The sequence below is a fragment of the Mauremys mutica genome, chromosome 7 (assembly GCF_020497125.1).
Source record: "Mauremys mutica isolate MM-2020 ecotype Southern chromosome 7, ASM2049712v1, whole genome shotgun sequence".
NCBI classification, from domain to species: domain Eukaryota; kingdom Metazoa; phylum Chordata; order Testudines; family Geoemydidae; genus Mauremys; species Mauremys mutica.
In genome coordinates, this window is record NC_059078.1 from 90,076,461 (window position 1) to 90,092,976 (window position 16,516).

At 43.6% G+C, this 16,516-nt stretch overlaps 2 protein-coding genes across 8 annotated transcripts in view; one reads left to right on the forward strand and one right to left on the reverse strand.

The window, feature by feature from the left end:
* Positions 1-16,516, reverse strand: part of P4HA1 (prolyl 4-hydroxylase subunit alpha 1) — a 79,544-nt gene that overhangs the window by 49,888 nt on the left and 13,140 nt on the right. For all 7 annotated transcript variants that reach the window (XM_045022569.1, XM_045022570.1, XM_045022568.1 and 4 more), the window contains exons 2-3: positions 1,375-1,491; positions 248-344 (exon numbers count right to left, since the gene is read on the reverse strand). In XM_045022569.1, the coding sequence (XP_044878504.1) occupies positions 248-344; positions 1,375-1,462 (185 nt within the window). In that variant the 5' untranslated portion in view covers positions 1,463-1,491. The remainder of the gene's footprint in view (positions 1-247; positions 345-1,374; positions 1,492-16,516) is intronic.
* NUDT13 (nudix hydrolase 13) overlaps positions 1-16,516 on the forward strand; it is a 93,829-nt gene that overhangs the window by 41,948 nt on the left and 35,365 nt on the right. The gene's annotated exons all lie outside the window — the stretch shown is intronic.

Sequence of the window (16,516 nt, forward strand, 5' to 3'; positions counted from 1 at the left end):
CACCTGGGAATCCTGCCAAGAGAAATCAAAATTTCTCAATACAGAAGTCAGACTCACCATCATAAAATTAATAAAACAAAATGACAACTCACAAAAGAGACATTCATTTAGGACAAAAATCTTGCAGCAATTACAAATTAATTTGTATCCCCATAAGCAATAAATTCCTGTTCAGCCTTCATGAACCCTCTTGTATTTTAAGGTGGAGTCACAATTAAATATTAGTGTTTTGAAACCAGCTGCTTACTTTTTGATCTGTTCCAGCTTGCTCTCTTCTGCCTTGATATAATCTTTCAGTGATGTCACCAGGTCTTTTTCTGTGTTAATTAAGTCTGTCATGTGACCTAGAGAGGAAGCAATGATTTCAATTATTAGCTCTCCTGCTCCTCCTCATTTAGAGCAGTGTTTCTCAACCACCCGTCCAGTATCTGGTCCCTGACACCTCCCTGGCACACTTAGGAAGGCAGAAAGCCAGTCCCTGGTATCAAGAAGGTTGAGAAACACTGATTTAGAGAGATTTCCCATTGGAACAAACTTGGGCACACAAAAAAGAAAAAACATTCAAGGTGGTGTTTACTTGGCCAGCCATTCTGTGTTGTTGTTATTATCCATGAAGAGGCATTCAAATAAGATCTCTCCCTTTGACAGAACTTACAGTAGAGAGATAATCCTGTGTTTGACATAGCTTGTTGCCATGGAAGTAAATGCAGTGTCACAAATTTAGCATTATGACTAATTCAGGACTCATTTAGACGAGAATAAAGGCTGCGAAGGAGTAAGCTCTTATTCAAATACATCTGGCACATAGCAAATATGGCAAGAATTAGTTATGGAGCTACACAAAGTAGTATTTGTTTAAATTGCTTTGCTTGCACTGACCGATAGTTTCTCAGCTACAAATTCATAAAGCAGTAAATCCTACAGGAAATACAGCAAACAGGCAGCTGAACCACTTAACCCTAGAGTAAATACTAGTTTAACAAATGCTTCATACAACATTAAAATATTGAGGGGGATAAAGATGGGATCCTGAAATGCTAGAATTGTGTGTCTTAATCAAGAGTTATTTCATTTACTCGATTCACAAAAATTAGCTCTCAATACAAACTATGGTTTTGAATCCAATATCTGTAACAGTATACAATGAATGTGTATCCTGTTCTCTTGTCCTTTTAAGAACTGATTTGAATAAAATTTTTCCCTCAGAAAGATAAAAAAGCAAACAGAGCACTTAAAACTACTGGCACATTTAGAGCTATGCTAATTAATAGAGCACACAGCTTCATCTTTAATCACATCACTGCAGAGTCAGTTCTGAAAGTTGCCAGACAGAACTCTGCAGTTATTCACTGTATATACAAAAGCAAATCTCACCAATTGAAGTGAAGAAGTCCATATGGGCATAAGAATGAGGCAGCAGAAATCTCAGAACTAAAATACACCAAACCTTTACGGATGCCATAGTTCAATAGCTGCTGCTTCAGCACACACCTACAAGAGAAATACAGTGATTAACAGGCTTTTATACACCTTAGCATTTAGCCAGCTTTTACCCTCACTTCAGATAAAGCTGTTTATTCACACCATTTCACCTGAAGTTTGTAAGGTCACAGTTCTATTAAATAATTTCTCCCTATTAACACATTACCCTTTTGGAATTATTTCCCTCCAGGCTGCAGTACTCCAAGAAGTGGAAATCTTCCCAAAGGACTGACAACATTCTGCAAACAGCATGTACTTGTATTGCTCCATTATATGGTAAAATGGAGAAGAGAGACATCAAGGAGGCATGTTTTCACAAAGCAGTCTTTGCCTCTAAGAAGTCTCAAGGTATGGCTACACTTGAGAGTTGCAGCGCTGAGAGTTACAGTGCTGGTCGTACAGCTGTATAGGGAAAGCGCTGCAGTGTGGCCACATTTGCAGCGCTGTTGGGAGTGATGCATTATGGGCAGCTATCCCAGCGTTCAAGTGGCAGCAACGTGCTTTTCAAAAGAGGGGGGTGGGGTGCAGTGTGACAGGGACCAGGGAAGAGAGAGGGGGGATTTTTGGAGCCGACACTGTATCAGCTCCCTGCCTTGCAAAATCAGAAATTTTTCCCGACCCCTTACTCTTAACTGCAAACAGCCTGCAGACCAGATAAGCAGCTGCTCCAACAGACTCCCTATCTCACCCCTGCCCCCGCTGTTTCTCTTGTCAAGCAAACACTCATCCCCCTGCCTGCCTCATTCACAGCAAGGTAGTGGGTTTCTCTCATTGATTGTTCAGTCAGTTACAGATTGATCACGGCAAACAGGAGCTGTGTTTGTTTTTTAGATAAGCAGCTCCCGGAGCTCTGAGTTCACAACAAAACAAAGAGAGGCAGCATAACAAAACAAAGGGAGTAATTTAGTTAAAAGCATTCTGGGATATCTCCTAATACCCTGGAGGCCAATAACAGCGCTGGTGTGTGGCCACACCTAACGAGCAGCGCTGCATCACCAGCACTGCAATCCTTACACCCCAAGCAGACCCAGGTGTACAGCCAGCGCTGTAGCCAGGGAGTTGCAGCACTGGATGTGCCCTGCAGGTGTGGACAGTTACTAATTGCAGCACTGGAAATCCTCCACCAGCACTGCAAATCTCAAGTGTAGCCATACCCTCAGCAATGCTGAAGGCAGTGCCACCATAATCCATTAAAAAAATTTATTGTCCAAAAATAAACAGTTAGACTGAGGAATCAAAAACAAATCACAATATATTGCATCAAAGTTGATTTTTCCAGTGTAAATACAAAATCTGTTTTCCACTGAGCCAGTAAAACAAATCCCTATTAAACATGATTGCAAGAGATCCCACACTGACAAATTCTATTAATAAATCATTGGTTCCCCATCATAACGTCTATACTGTATGCCTTCAGAAATGTACTACTTATAAGCCAGATGATACAGTAGCCTATAGAAAAGCCTGTAGTGAGTAACTGGTATTTCCTCCCATGAACTGTTGCCAAAGTTTTATAGCCTTTCAAAGTCCCAGACTTTCAGAGCCTAGAATTTTCTTCCTATAACTTGTGGGTTCAGCTCAGGAGAGGACAGGAGAAGGCTTGGGGAAAGAGAATGTGTGTTGTCCTCATCTTTCAGTATCCAGTAGGACCACCACTAAAAAAAAAAAGCCTAGTCTTAACTGCATTTACGATTTCCACAGCCCCTCTCCTCTGTGAGGCACAGAAGAAGCCCAGAGCAGCTGACAGCGAAATGGAGGGAGCACTAGCAATAGTGAGCTATCATCAGAAACTACTGGATAGCTATGAGGACCCCAGTGGCACCAACAGAGCAGCATGGGGACTCCAGACCCTGATCTCTTGTAGAGCACCTGAGAGCTACATGGATCTATGAGATTTGGGGGCTAGAACTGTTAACATTTCTACTAGAGCTGGGGGAAAAAAATTCAGACATTATTTGTTGAAAAACCACAGTTTCGATCAACTCAAAAGCATTCACAAATCTGACCCGATTAGCTTCATCTAGGAAAAAGATTTTAGGGCCAGCTTCCAGGGGGGGAGGGGGAGAAGAGAGAGGTGTTGGAGAATGACTATAGATCAGAAGAAGAGTTCTGTGAAAGCTGGAAAGCTTGTCTCGCTCAACAACAGAAGTAGGTCCAATAACCGATATTACCTCACCCACCTTGTCTCTCTGAAGCTGGCCCTTAAAAACAACTGAAATTGACTTTTCTGATTTGTTGAATAAATCATGAGCACTTTTCAAACTGAGTAATTTCCCTGATTTTTCACTTAATTGGCCAAACCAAAACAAAAAAAAATTGAATTATATTCACCCAAACACCAGTGGCTCTGCTAACAAGAATAAGCATTAGTATAAACTGTCACTGTGTGGGAGGGGTTGAGCATTGGCCTGCTAAACCCAGGGTTGAGACTTCAATCCTTGAGGGGCTCACTTAGGGATCTGGGGCAAAAGTCAGTACTTGGTCCTGCTAGTGAATGCAGGGGGCTGGACTCGACCTTTTGGGCTCCCTTCCACTTCTATAAGATAGGTATATATCTCCACATATTATATTAAATGTAATAAACACCTGTCCTCTAACCAACTTGCAGCAAGTACACAACCTTCTATGAGAAACAGTGAACTGAGCCTGGGAAGTAAAATGGAAACTACACCTGGTCTGAAGTTACCACCAGGGTGTAATTCCCCTGAACCAGATGAAATTAGTTACATCAGAAATTAATATGCTCTCCTTTATTCAAAGGAAGCTGCATGCACATACTTGGGACCCTTAAGGTGCCAAAAGAAAATCTTCAGAGGAGAAAGACTGCCTGGACTTTTAGGGTACATTTGTACTGTAGCTGGGAGCATGCCTTGCAGCCCAGGTAGACAGATTTAGTGTGCTAGCTCACAGTTAGCATGAAAATAGCAGTGTGGATGTTGCTACACAGGTGCTGATTCAGACTAGCCACCTGAGCTCAGTCAGGTTCGGACTTGGGCAGCTAGCCCAAGCCACTGCCCATGCAGCAACACCTATTTTTAGCACGCTGGCTCAAACAGAGCTAGCAGAAGTCTACCAAGACTGGGAGGCACACTCCTGGCTGCAGTGTAAACATACCCTTAATGTAGGGGTGGGCAAAAGTTTTGGCCCAAGGGCCACACTGGGGTTGGAAAACTGTATGGAGAGCTGGGAAGGGAGGGCTGTGCCTCCCCAAACTGCCTGGCCTCTACCCCCTATCCACCCCCTCCCACTTCCCACCCCCTGACTGCCCCCCCCCAAAACCCCAATCCATCCAACCCTCCCCTGCTCCTTGTCCCCTAACCGCCTCCTTCTGGGACCCCCCCACCCCTAATCACCCCCAGGACCCCACCCCCATCCAGCCCCCCTGCTCCCAGTCCCCTGACTGCTCTGACCCCTATCCACATCCCCACCCCTTAACAGGCCCCCCAGGTCCCCACACCTATCCAACCCCCACCCCCGGTCCCCCATCCCAACCGCTCCCCAGAATCTCCACCCCATCCAACCACCCCCTGCCCCCTGACTGTCCCCTGGGAACCCCAGACCTTATCCAACCCCCCAGCCTCCTTATCATGCCACTCAGAACAGCATGTCTGGCAGCCGCACCACCCGGTCGGAGCCAGACACGCTGCTGCTCTGCTCAGTAGGAGCAAGCAACCCTGCTACCCGGAGTGCTGCTCGTGTGGCGGTGTGGCTGTGGGGGAGAGGGGACAGCAGGGGATGGGCCGGGAGCAAGCCTCCCCAGCCTGAAGCTCAAGGGCCAGGCAGGACATCCCGTGGGCCACAGTTTGCCCACCTCTGCCTTAATGTGACTGCTGAACTTCATATTTTATTCCCAAGAAACTTCTTCACCTCCCACACATTCAACTGAAGCAAGCAAATAAACCTGTGCATTGACTACAAAGCACAAACAATTCTACTACACTATAAATATTTGCTAACTTTGAGTTATCAGTACTTGGCATACAATGAACTATCATTACACTGTATATTCAGCGAAATGCAAGAACAGAGCTTTTTGTAAGTTATCTACTTCAAACAATTTATTGGAAAGGATCAGATTTGTCTCTTACGCCGTGCACGTGAGCTGAAATTCTTCCACGATGTCAAATAACATCACAATGAGGTCTTAGAAACTGCCAGACTGATGTACTCAAGCATCAAAAGTTTTCCCCCTTCACCTTATCTCACAGCTCCTTTTAACAGTGTAGCAATCTCCCAGAAGGCTTCTGGCCCCAGCTGCAGCGGTAGCCACTCCCTCCAAACCCCCTCTCTCAACCATCCCACACTCTTCATTGCCTAGATAGAGTCTTTCCCAGCATCTGCAGAGAGCTCTGGATCTTCCAACAACTTCTATTACTATCCCAGAAGGCTTTCATCCCTGCTGGAGCTCAAATAGTCAGAGAAAAATATTTTACTTATAAAACCTGTAAGTTATATATGCTTTAAAGCATTCAAAAATCATGTTTTGTCTCCATTTCTTCCAGTCCTTCTACATACTACTTGCACTAGGATTGTAAAGCCAACCACAATTCCACCTACTCCTTCCTCCTGTTCCCCAGGAATATCAGAGGATACTTTAAATGTTAGGTCAAAGAAAAACAAACCTCTCTTCTTCAAAATGTCTTGGTTGTGTGTGTAGTTGGAAATAAACATGCATGCGCACACACACACAGCGCAAATGGCATACTATTAAAAAAAAGTTGAATAGAAACTTGACTTTTCTCCTCCTTGCCATTTGAAACTTCCAACTCATTCAATTTTCTTCTAATTGAAATTCCAGACAGTTCTACAGTTTTCTCCTCTAAAATAGCTCCAACTAAGATAGCAACCATCTCAAGACCACAAGGCATCCTCTGTAAGCAAATAGATTTTCTTTAGAACAGTAAGGGTATGGCTACACTTACTGTTTGCAGCGCTGGTCATCCAGCTGTGCAGGGCCAGCGCTGGTGTGTGGCCACACTCACAGCTATCAGCGCTGGTGTGTGGCCACATTTGCAGTATTTGCAGCGCTGTTGGGAGTGATGCATTATGGGCAGCTATCCCAGCGTTCAAGTGGCCGCAACGTGCTTTTCAAAAGAGGGGGGGGTGGAGTGGGGTCTAGTGTGACAGGGAGCGGGGGGAAAGAGAGAGGGGATTTTTGGAGCCAACACTGTGTGTTTAGTTTCCTGCATTGAAAAATCAGAACATGTTTCTGACCCCTTAGTCTTAACTCTTAATTGCAAACAGCCTGCAGCCAACACAACTCCCCACTGTTTCACTCCCTCCCTGCCTCTCATTTGATTGTTTACAGCCCGGTACAGATGATCTCAGCAAACAGGAGCTCTGTTTTTTAGATAAGCAACGGAGCTCTGATCTCGGAGCTCCTTCATAACAAAACAAAGAGAGGCTGCATAACAAAACAAAGAGTAATTTATAAAAGCATTCTGGGATACACCTTACACCCTGGAGGCCAATCACAGCGCTGGTGTGTGGCCACACTTGATGACCAGCGCTGCAGCACCAGCACTGGAATCCTTATTCCCCATGCTGAGTGAGGTGTACGGCCAGCACTGCAGCCAGGGAGTTGCAGCGCTGGAAGTGCCCTGCAGGTGTGGCCACTTACTAATTGCAGCGCTGGTGGAGGCTTTCCAGCACTGCAAATCGCCAGTGTAGCCATACCCTTAGTACTGCTCCTAGAGGAATATGGGTGTGGGGTTTTGTTTTTAAAGGAATAGATACCACACTTGGGTCTGCATCTCTTCCCAAACATCTTTTTAAAAAGGAGTTCTATGAATATTCTATAGACTGATGGGAGATTGCAAGAGAGTTACTGTCAGAGTAAATGTGCATAACATTTCAGTGGGAGAGTAAAGGAAAAGTGACCCTGTGAACAAAGTAAAATTAAAGCTGCTATAGGCATACTAATATAATGCCATGCCAATTATTCATATCTTGTTTAACTTGTCCTGTGGCTTGTTAAGCTCCCAGTGTGCTGCTTAGTTCCTCCTGTTAAAAATGTAGGTGTGCTTTAAAAAGGCATAATGCACAAAACTGCTATTCAGATCTCCCCAGAGGACTATGTCAGAAAATCATGAGTTATCTAACCTGATAATCAGGGTTCAGCATTTCATCAGTTATACTGTGCAGCTTTACTAAATATACTGGTAGAAAATACAGCATAGTAGTGGGGGGAGGAGGAGGAGAAGGAGGGAGCTGTTCACTTCTTGAAGCATCTCAACTAGGGAGGTTTGTGCAAAGAAATCCCTAGTTACCAACGTACATCTCAGAACAGAGTAGTATGGTACCAGAACTTTAATTCTGAAGTTCTTTCAATCATGTAATTCTTCAGCAACCGGTTTCCCAAAAATATACTGTTGTGGTAAGTGTGGTCTTATAAGCAAGGAACCAACTGCAACACACCAGTTCTGCTATCCACACCCCACTAGTTATATAGCAACACAATCTGATCCATTTAAAACACAGATGTAAAAGTTTAGGAGCTTGTTTATGGTCTTATATGTAGCCCAATGTGCCAACAGAGGGTCAGCTTTTTCAGCAACAAGATAAGTCTTTCACCAAGTGAAATTTTTATCTAAGGCTTTATTTTTGACCTTCAGTGTGCCCACATTAAAAAAAATAAGAAAAATGTGGCCAGCTAAACACACTTCCTGCTTTTCCAAACTTGGATTAAACTTTAGCTTGTAATAACTGTTGGAAGAGGATTTTGTGGAACTCTGCCTCCTCCCATCTGGTCATTCAACTGTTTTTAATAATATTTTCTTTGGAGCACCTGATCAGGCCTCCACTTTCCTAATACTGTTGAGAGAGATGAAGCTGGAGTTAATTCTTTGCTTACTGGAAGTCAAATAATGCTTTTCACCCAATCAGTGCTGAATCTTTGAAGATGTGCAATAAGGTACTTATTTAACCCAAATCACTGTATTTATCCTCACAATACCCCCATGTGGTAGGGAAAGTGATATTAGCACCATTTTAGTTAGGCAGAAAGTCTGTCTACACACATAGTTTCTAGTATAGCTGGTCTGCTTTAAAATTCATGTCCTACCTTATTCTAGTGGTGCTCAAACTTTTCCAGTCATGCCCCCACCCCTCTTTACCAGTAACCGAATCAGTCCACGCCCCCCCTCCATTACAGCACAGCCAAGGCTTCCTCAGCAGCAGAGCTTGGGCTGATGGAAGAGCTGGGGGCGGAACTGGTCTGAGGATGGAGAAGGAATGAGGGCAGAGCTGGTCTGGGGCCAGATTAGGGGGAAAATGGAGCTGCAACTGGAATCAGAGCTGGTCTGGGGAAGAAAAGGAGGAACTGGCTGAGAACATCTATTTTTAGCACGCTGGCTCAAACAGAGTGTCATAGGTTTATTCCCCACTTTGAACTTTAGCGTTCACAAGATGGGGACTTGCATGGACTCCTCTAAACTAAAATCCTAGTTTAGATCTGGTTCTTGCTGCCACCAGTCAAGTTTTAAGTGTCTGACACACTCCCTATTCCCCCAAAACTCCCCCTGGGGAACACAGATTCAAACTTGAATCTCAACACAAAGGGAAACAACCCATTTTCCCCCCCTCCCCTCTCCTAGTGCTTAGGAGAGATACCTGGATTCAAACACCTTGAATCAAACAAAGAGGGATTCACTTTTCCCCCTCCCCTTCCCCTGAAAATCCAAACAAGGGAAGAAATCAATCAAGTTCTAAAAAGAAAAGATTTTATTAAAGAAAGAAAAAAGTACACTATCTCTGTATTACCAGGATGCAAAAATACAGGGTCTAACTTATAAACCTGGAGAGGCGCTCCCCCCCCCCTTTCTCAGAATAATCAAAGTAACAGCAAACAGAAATAAAGATATTTCTTCAGCAAACACACAATTGCAAATGTAGAAATCAAATTATAAGACTAGTCCGCCTTTCTAATACTCACTAGACTGAATAGAAGAAAATACTTCAGGAAAAACTTTGAGAACTTGAAGAATATGTCTGGCCTCTCTTAGATCCAAAAAGAGAATGGCAATCCAAACAAAGGACACAGACAAAGACTTCCCTCCACAAAGATTTGAAATTATCCTGTCCCTTGATTGGTCCTCTGGTCATGTGTTCCTCAGGTTACTGAGCTTGTTAACCCTTTACAGGTAAAAGAGACCTTAACCCTTACTACCTGTTTATGACACAGAGCTAGCAGAAGTCTACCGAGACTGGGAGGCAAACTCCCGGCTGCAGTGTAAACATACCCTTAATGTAGGGGTGGGCAAATGTTTTGGCCTGAGGGAGGAACTGGCTGAGAATTTGAAAGTGGAAGGCAACTTGGGTGAAAGTGATCACAATTCTAAGGACTGGTAGGAGGGAGAAGAGCACAATAAAGACAATGGATTCCAAGAAGGCAGACTTTAGCAAACTCAAGAGAGTCAGTAGGTAAAATCCCATGGGAAGCAAGTCTAAGGGGAAAAACAATTGAAGACAGTTGGCAGTTTTTCAAAGAGACATTATTAAGGGCACAAGAGCAAACTACCCCACTGTGTAGGAAAGACAGGAAGTATGGCAAGAGACCATGCTGGCTTAACCAGGAGATCTTCAATGATCTAAAACGCCAAAAAGAGTCCTACAAAAAGGGGAAACTCGGTCAAATTACAAAAGGATGAATATAAACAAAACACCACAAGTATGTAGAGAGAAAATTAGAAAGGCCAAGGCACAAAATGAGATCAAACTACCTAGGGACATAAAGGGTAACAAGAAAACATTCTACAAATACGTTAGAAGCAAGAGGAAGACAAAGGACAGAGTAGGCCCGTTACTCAATGAGGGAGGAAGACAATAGAAAATGTGGAAATAGAGGTGCTTAATGACTTCTTTGTTTCGGTTTTCACCAAGAAGGTTGGTGGAGATTGGACATCGAACATAGTGAATGCCAGTGAAAATGAGGTAGGATCAGAGTCTAAAATAGGGAAAGAACAAGTCAAAAATTAGACACGTTAGATGTCTTCAAATCACCAGGGCCTGATGAAATACATCCTAGAATACTCACGGCGCTGACTGAGCTGATATCTGTGCCATTAGCAATTATCTTTGAAAAGTCATGGAAGACAGGAGACATTCCAGAAGACTGGAAAAAGGCAAATATAGTGCCAATCTATAAAAAGGGAAATAAGGACAACTTGGGGAATTACAGACCAGTCAGCTTAATTTATGTACCCAGAAAGATAATGGAGCAAATAATTAAGAAATCAATTTGCAAACACCTAGACGATAATGAGGTGATAAGTAACAGTCAGCATGGATTTGTCTAGAACAAATCATGTCAAAGCAACCTGATAGGGTTTTTTTTGACAGAGTAACAAGCCTTGTGGAAGAGGGAGGTAGGGAGCAGTAGATGTGGTATATCTTGCCTTTAGTACGGCTTTTGATATTGTCTCGCATGACTTTCTCAGACAAACTAGAGAAATACAGCCTAGATGGAGCTACTATAAGGTGGGTGCATAACTGGTTGGTACAGCATTCCCAGAGAGTAGTTATCAGTTGTTCAGTCATGCTGGAAGGACATAATGAGTGGGATCCCACAGGGTCTGGGTCCGGTTCTGTTCAATATCTTCTTCAGTGATTTAGATAATGGCATATAGAGTACACAAAGTTTGTGAACAATACCAAGCTGGTAGGGGTTGCAAGTGCTTTGGAGGATAGGATCTTGACTAATTGGAGAAATGGTCTGACGCAAATAGGATGAAATTCAAGAAGGACAAATGCAAAGTACTCCACTTAGGACGGAACAATCAGTTGTACACATACAAAATGGGAAATAACTACCTAAGAAGGAGTACTGCAGAAAGGGATCTGGGGGTCATAGTGGATCGCAAGCTAAATATGAGTCAACAGTGTAACACTGTTGCAAAAAAAACTAAACATTCTGGGATGTATTAGCAGGAGTATTGTTAACAAGACACGAGAAGTAATTTTTCTGCTCTACTCTGCGCTGATTAGGCTTCAACTGGAGTATTGTGTCCAGTTCTGGGTGCCACATTTCAGGAAAGATGTCGACAAACTGGAAAAAGTCCAGCGAAGAACAAAAATGATTAAGAGGTGTAGAAAACATGACCTATGAGGGATGATTGAAAAAATTGGGTTTGTTTAGTCTGGAGAAGAGAAGATAACAGTTTTCAAGTACATAAAAGGTTGTTACAAGGAGGACGGAGAAAAATTGTTCTTCTTAACCTCTGAGTATAGGACAAGAAGCAATGGGCTTAAATTGCAGCAAGGGCGGTTTAGGCTGGACATTAGGAAAAAACTTCCTAACTGTCAGAGTGGTTAAGCACTAGAATAAATTAATTAGGGAGGTTGTGGAATCTCCACCATTGGGGATTTTTTAAGAGCAGGTTGGACAAATACCTGTCAGGGATGCTCTAGATAATACTTAGTCCTGCCTTGAGTGCAGGGCATTGGACAAGATGACCTCTCGAAGTCCCTTGCAGTTCTATGAGTCTATGAAAAGATGAGAGTTTGGGGGGTTTTGGTTTTTTAAAACAAAAATCCTTTTCATCTCTACTTTGGGCTCATCTACACACAAAATTATACTGAAATAAGGAGTGTGAATTAAAACTGATTTAGTTATTTCTGTGCAAGTATGGATAGATGCTATTTTGGAATGAAAGTAGCTAAATCTACTTTAGTTAAAGTTGGTCAATTACCAATTTTACCTAAAATTAACTTTAGCTATGTCCAATTTTGAAAAAGAAATGTTTCCACACAGACTTGCACAAAAATAACTAAAATCAGTTTTATCTATCATTTGATTATTGTAGCATCTACCTAGTGGCTCTAGTCACAGGCTATGATCCCATTGTGCAATGCACTGTACAAACACAGAACAAAAAGTTGGTCCCTCCCCAAGGGACTTACAGTCTAATTCTGACAAGAAACAAGATACAGACTGACCCTGCCAGCAGGTAGGGGATCTTGGGGGACAACTACTGCACTGGTGGGGTGCAAAATAAACTTTATTAAGAAAAAGCAAAAACAGGGAAAATTCAATAGTGAGGGGTATGGGGTTTGTTCAGGTAGACAATTGGGGAAGGGTTTCTTTTAGTAAATAGTATAGGGGCTTTCAATAGTGGTGTACAATACAGTTGGTAACCAATTAACACTGAAGTATAAATGTAACAGGTAGCTAACAATTTCTATGTAAAGGGTGTCACAGCAGCATATAACCAACAGTTATGGGTAAAATGTGTTAAATAGCAAACAATTCTAGGTAAAAATGTGTCACAGTGGTGTAAATGTAGAATGTGAGGTGTATCAGGGCTTGGCTACACTTACAAATTTGCAGCACTGCAGCAGGGTGTGAAAACACACCCTCTCCAGCGCTGCAAATTGCGGCGCTGCAAAGCGCCAGTGTGGTCAAAGCCCAAGCGCTGGGAGCGCGGCTCCCAGCGCTGTCCGTTATTCCCCACGGGGAGGTGGAGTACGGACAGCGCTGGGAGAGCTCTCTCCCAGCGCTGGCGCTTCGACTACACTTAGCGCTTCAAAGCGCTGCCGCGGCAGCGCTTTGAAGTGCCAAGTGTAGCCACAGCCTGAGAGAGAAAAGTAACCAGTGGGGTTTTATGCTAGACTTCAGCAATACAATTGAGGTTTGGCAGCAGTAGGAGCGGGGTGAACCCATGGGGAAAGGGATTAAAAAAGAGAGAGATAGGGGAAGAGAAGCACGTGGTGAAGCGGAGACCAAAGGCAGAGGCACTGCAGAGGGAGATTTAAACTCAGGGAGACGCAGAGAGCAGACAGGCTGTAAGTTTAAGCAGCAAAGACTGGGGAAGCCCCGGGGAAAACGGGGGAAACAATTATACAGAACACAGCAAGGTCTTTATCTATGATCTAACTTAACCAAGACTACACAAATTAGCAAGTAACAAAACACAATACAACTATTCTCTAAGCCTAACTTACAGAGTACAATGCAAACAATTTTTAAACCTAACTTAACCACAGCTATGCAAAATGAAATTACAATTTATCTAGACTAAAGGCTAAACCTAACCTAATGGGTGCACCTTATACTAGGGGTAGTTTTAGAGGGCAGAGTGGTGTGTGCCCAGGATACAGCCCCAAGGAGGGGGGGGTTAAGGTGGTAACTGCAGCCCAGGAAGGCACAGCTCAGCAGCAGCACAGGCTTATTTCTAGCAGCAAAGGCACTGCGGAGCAAGAAACAGATTACAGATACAGACCAAGGAGTTAGCTTGGGTCTGTCCGCTGGGGAAACAAGGCCAGCAGCTAGGACCGGGGGGGGGGGGGTTGCAAGAGGGAGTTCTTACCAATCCCCAGGACAGCAACAGGAACAGCAGTTTTAGCATCAGAGGACGCAGAGAGGACTCGATTGGCTTACAATAATCAGGAGATCTCCAGGCACAAATTCGTTGTTCATGGGAGGGGAGTTTAAAAACAGGGGTACACTCAAAAACAAACAAGAGCGGGGAGAGGGCCCCCCCAAAGACCCCTAGCTGATCAGACCAGGTGGCAAAACAAGGACCTTCTCCGGGGTCTGATCAGAAAATGTCTGGTTTTAAAGGCAAACTCAGGCAGTTTCCCCGCCAGTAACTCTGATTGGTTCCCCTTGTTAAAACAAGGGAGGAGAGAAGGCAGGGAAAAAACTGCAGGTGAGCACAGAACATGTCTGGGCAAATTCTGAGTCACAGGTATGACTCATATGCTTAACTATTTGGCCATTTTAGGTCTTGCATACCTGGGCAGAGCACCCTACACTGAGCCGGGTCTGAACAAAGAAGCTAGACAAAGGAGCAATGGAAGCCCCCAGCCCTGAGCAGAGCAATGGCTCCAGTCAGTCTGCACAAGCCATTCCCATGAGCAGGGCCAGGCTGTGACTTTGGTAGCAAGCAGTTCAATGGCGGGGGAGGGGGGGCAGCCACTTAGCACAAACAGAAAGGGGTGGGGGAGAAAGAATCCAGCAGTGGGACAGCTGTAACAGACAGACCAGGATGGATAGTTTTAAATCTGATTTAAATTAAATACAGGGGTTTTAAAACTATTTAAAAGTAAATTTAAAATTGACAGTTATGTTAAGATCTAAATTAATTTGAATGCTTTTAATATAATAAAATAAATATTGAACAGTACATTTTTTCTGCCTTGTTTTAAAGAAAGTCAGACCACTGAACTGGTGGAAGCCACTGACTAAGCACCTGGAATCAGTTTGCTGCAATGCTAAACCAGATTTTCATTTCAGTTTACTCAACTATCTCAGTGCAATGACTAGTTCATTCAGAAGTTAAGAAACCAATTGAAAAAGCAGGAAAGTTTGTTTTCCTTTTCCAATCTATGACTAAAAACTAGTGGAGAGGATGAAATATACTAGTTCTAAAATCATGAAGGACATGGTGACAAAAAACAATCCCTTCAATTCCCTAACAGGTAGTAGTTTATTTAGAATCGTAGAATATTAGAGTTGGCAGGGACCTCAAGCTATCATCTAGTCCAACCCCCTGCTCAAAGCAGGACCAATCCCCAAATCCCTAAATGGCCCCCTCAAGGATTGAACTCACAACTCTGGTCTTACTACTGATATAGTGCCACACAAAAACATGTGCAGAAAATGCTTACAGTCAGGGGATGTGTTCCCATAAATCTAGTACTGTCATGTACGCAAAGAGCAAAAGAATAGCCTCTGATCAGCAATTCTCAAAACAGATCAACAAAAGGCGCATCATGTCTGTGTCAATAAATTAGTTTTTAATGCAAAACATTTTTAATTATTTTTCCTTACATATCCAGCACACAAGGTAATTTATTTTTTTTTAAATTAAAATATTGGGTTTGTGCATTTAATTGAATTGCCATTGAAGTAGAGCATGACACAAATCACAAATAAAAATATCAATTAACTATATAATTGCTTAAATAAATTAGTACAGATATAGCTCATCTTCCCAGTTAGCAAAAAGAACAACCAAATCCAGTGTAAAGGCTATGTTTAGTTGCAAATCAACGTTATGATGGTACCAACCAATGAGCAACTTTCTTTAGGAAAGCTAAAAAGTACAAATGCAAAACTTGATTAAAATCGATGATTTTAAATCAATGTTCCTGTTTGCTGATTCAAATCAGTTATTTAAAATCACTGATTTAAATCAATCCACCCTGATATAGACTGACAGGGGAGCACAAGTAAACTATGAGACAATATTGTTCAGCTTCATAGGCAGTACAAGTCTGAGGCTATGGCTACATTAGCGCTTCAAAGCGCTGCCGCGGCAGCGCTCCCGCGGCAGCGCTTTGAAGCGCTAATGTAGCCATAGCCCCAGCGCTGGGAGCCGCGCTCCCAGCGCTGGGGCTTTGACTACACTGGCGCTTTGTAGCGCCGCAATTTGCAGCGCTGCAGAGGGTGTTTTTTCACACCCTGCTGCAGCGCTGCAAATTTGCAAGTGTAGCCATACCCTGAGTGTGGATGCAGTTTGTTACCAGGCTTAACCACCATCATCAGCAAGGCAAGGGAAAGGACCCAAATAGTCATGCTCTGAATTTTGGGGGAACAGGGGAGGAATAGGGGGGATCTAACCACATCCTGGATAAAAGAAGAGGAGCTAAGCCATAAAAGTAGACTGAGGCTTGGTCTACACCATAGAGTTCGGTCAACATAAGGCAGCTTACATCCCCTGCAGGAAACCACGGGGGCCAGCCAGGCTCCCGATGGCAGGGAGCAGGGAGCCAGCCGGCACAGAGCTGCATGTGGAGCACCCCTCTCCCACACCACTGTCCTTTTTAAGTCGGTGGGAGGCCTCCTGGTGAGGACCCACACTACTGACAGAAGGAGGGCAGTCTGGGCACGAACCACCACAGTAATAAGTTGACCTAACCTGCCCTGAAAGAGAACAGCTGGAAAGAGACTGTGGAGGAGACAGGTCTCTCTGATGGAGAGGAGTCCTGAGCCAGGGCCTACATGGGTAAGGAAACTGGAGTCAAATACAGGAATAGCAAAACACTTGCAGTTTGGCATTAAGCCCAGAATTGGCAAAGGACCTTTTGTTTA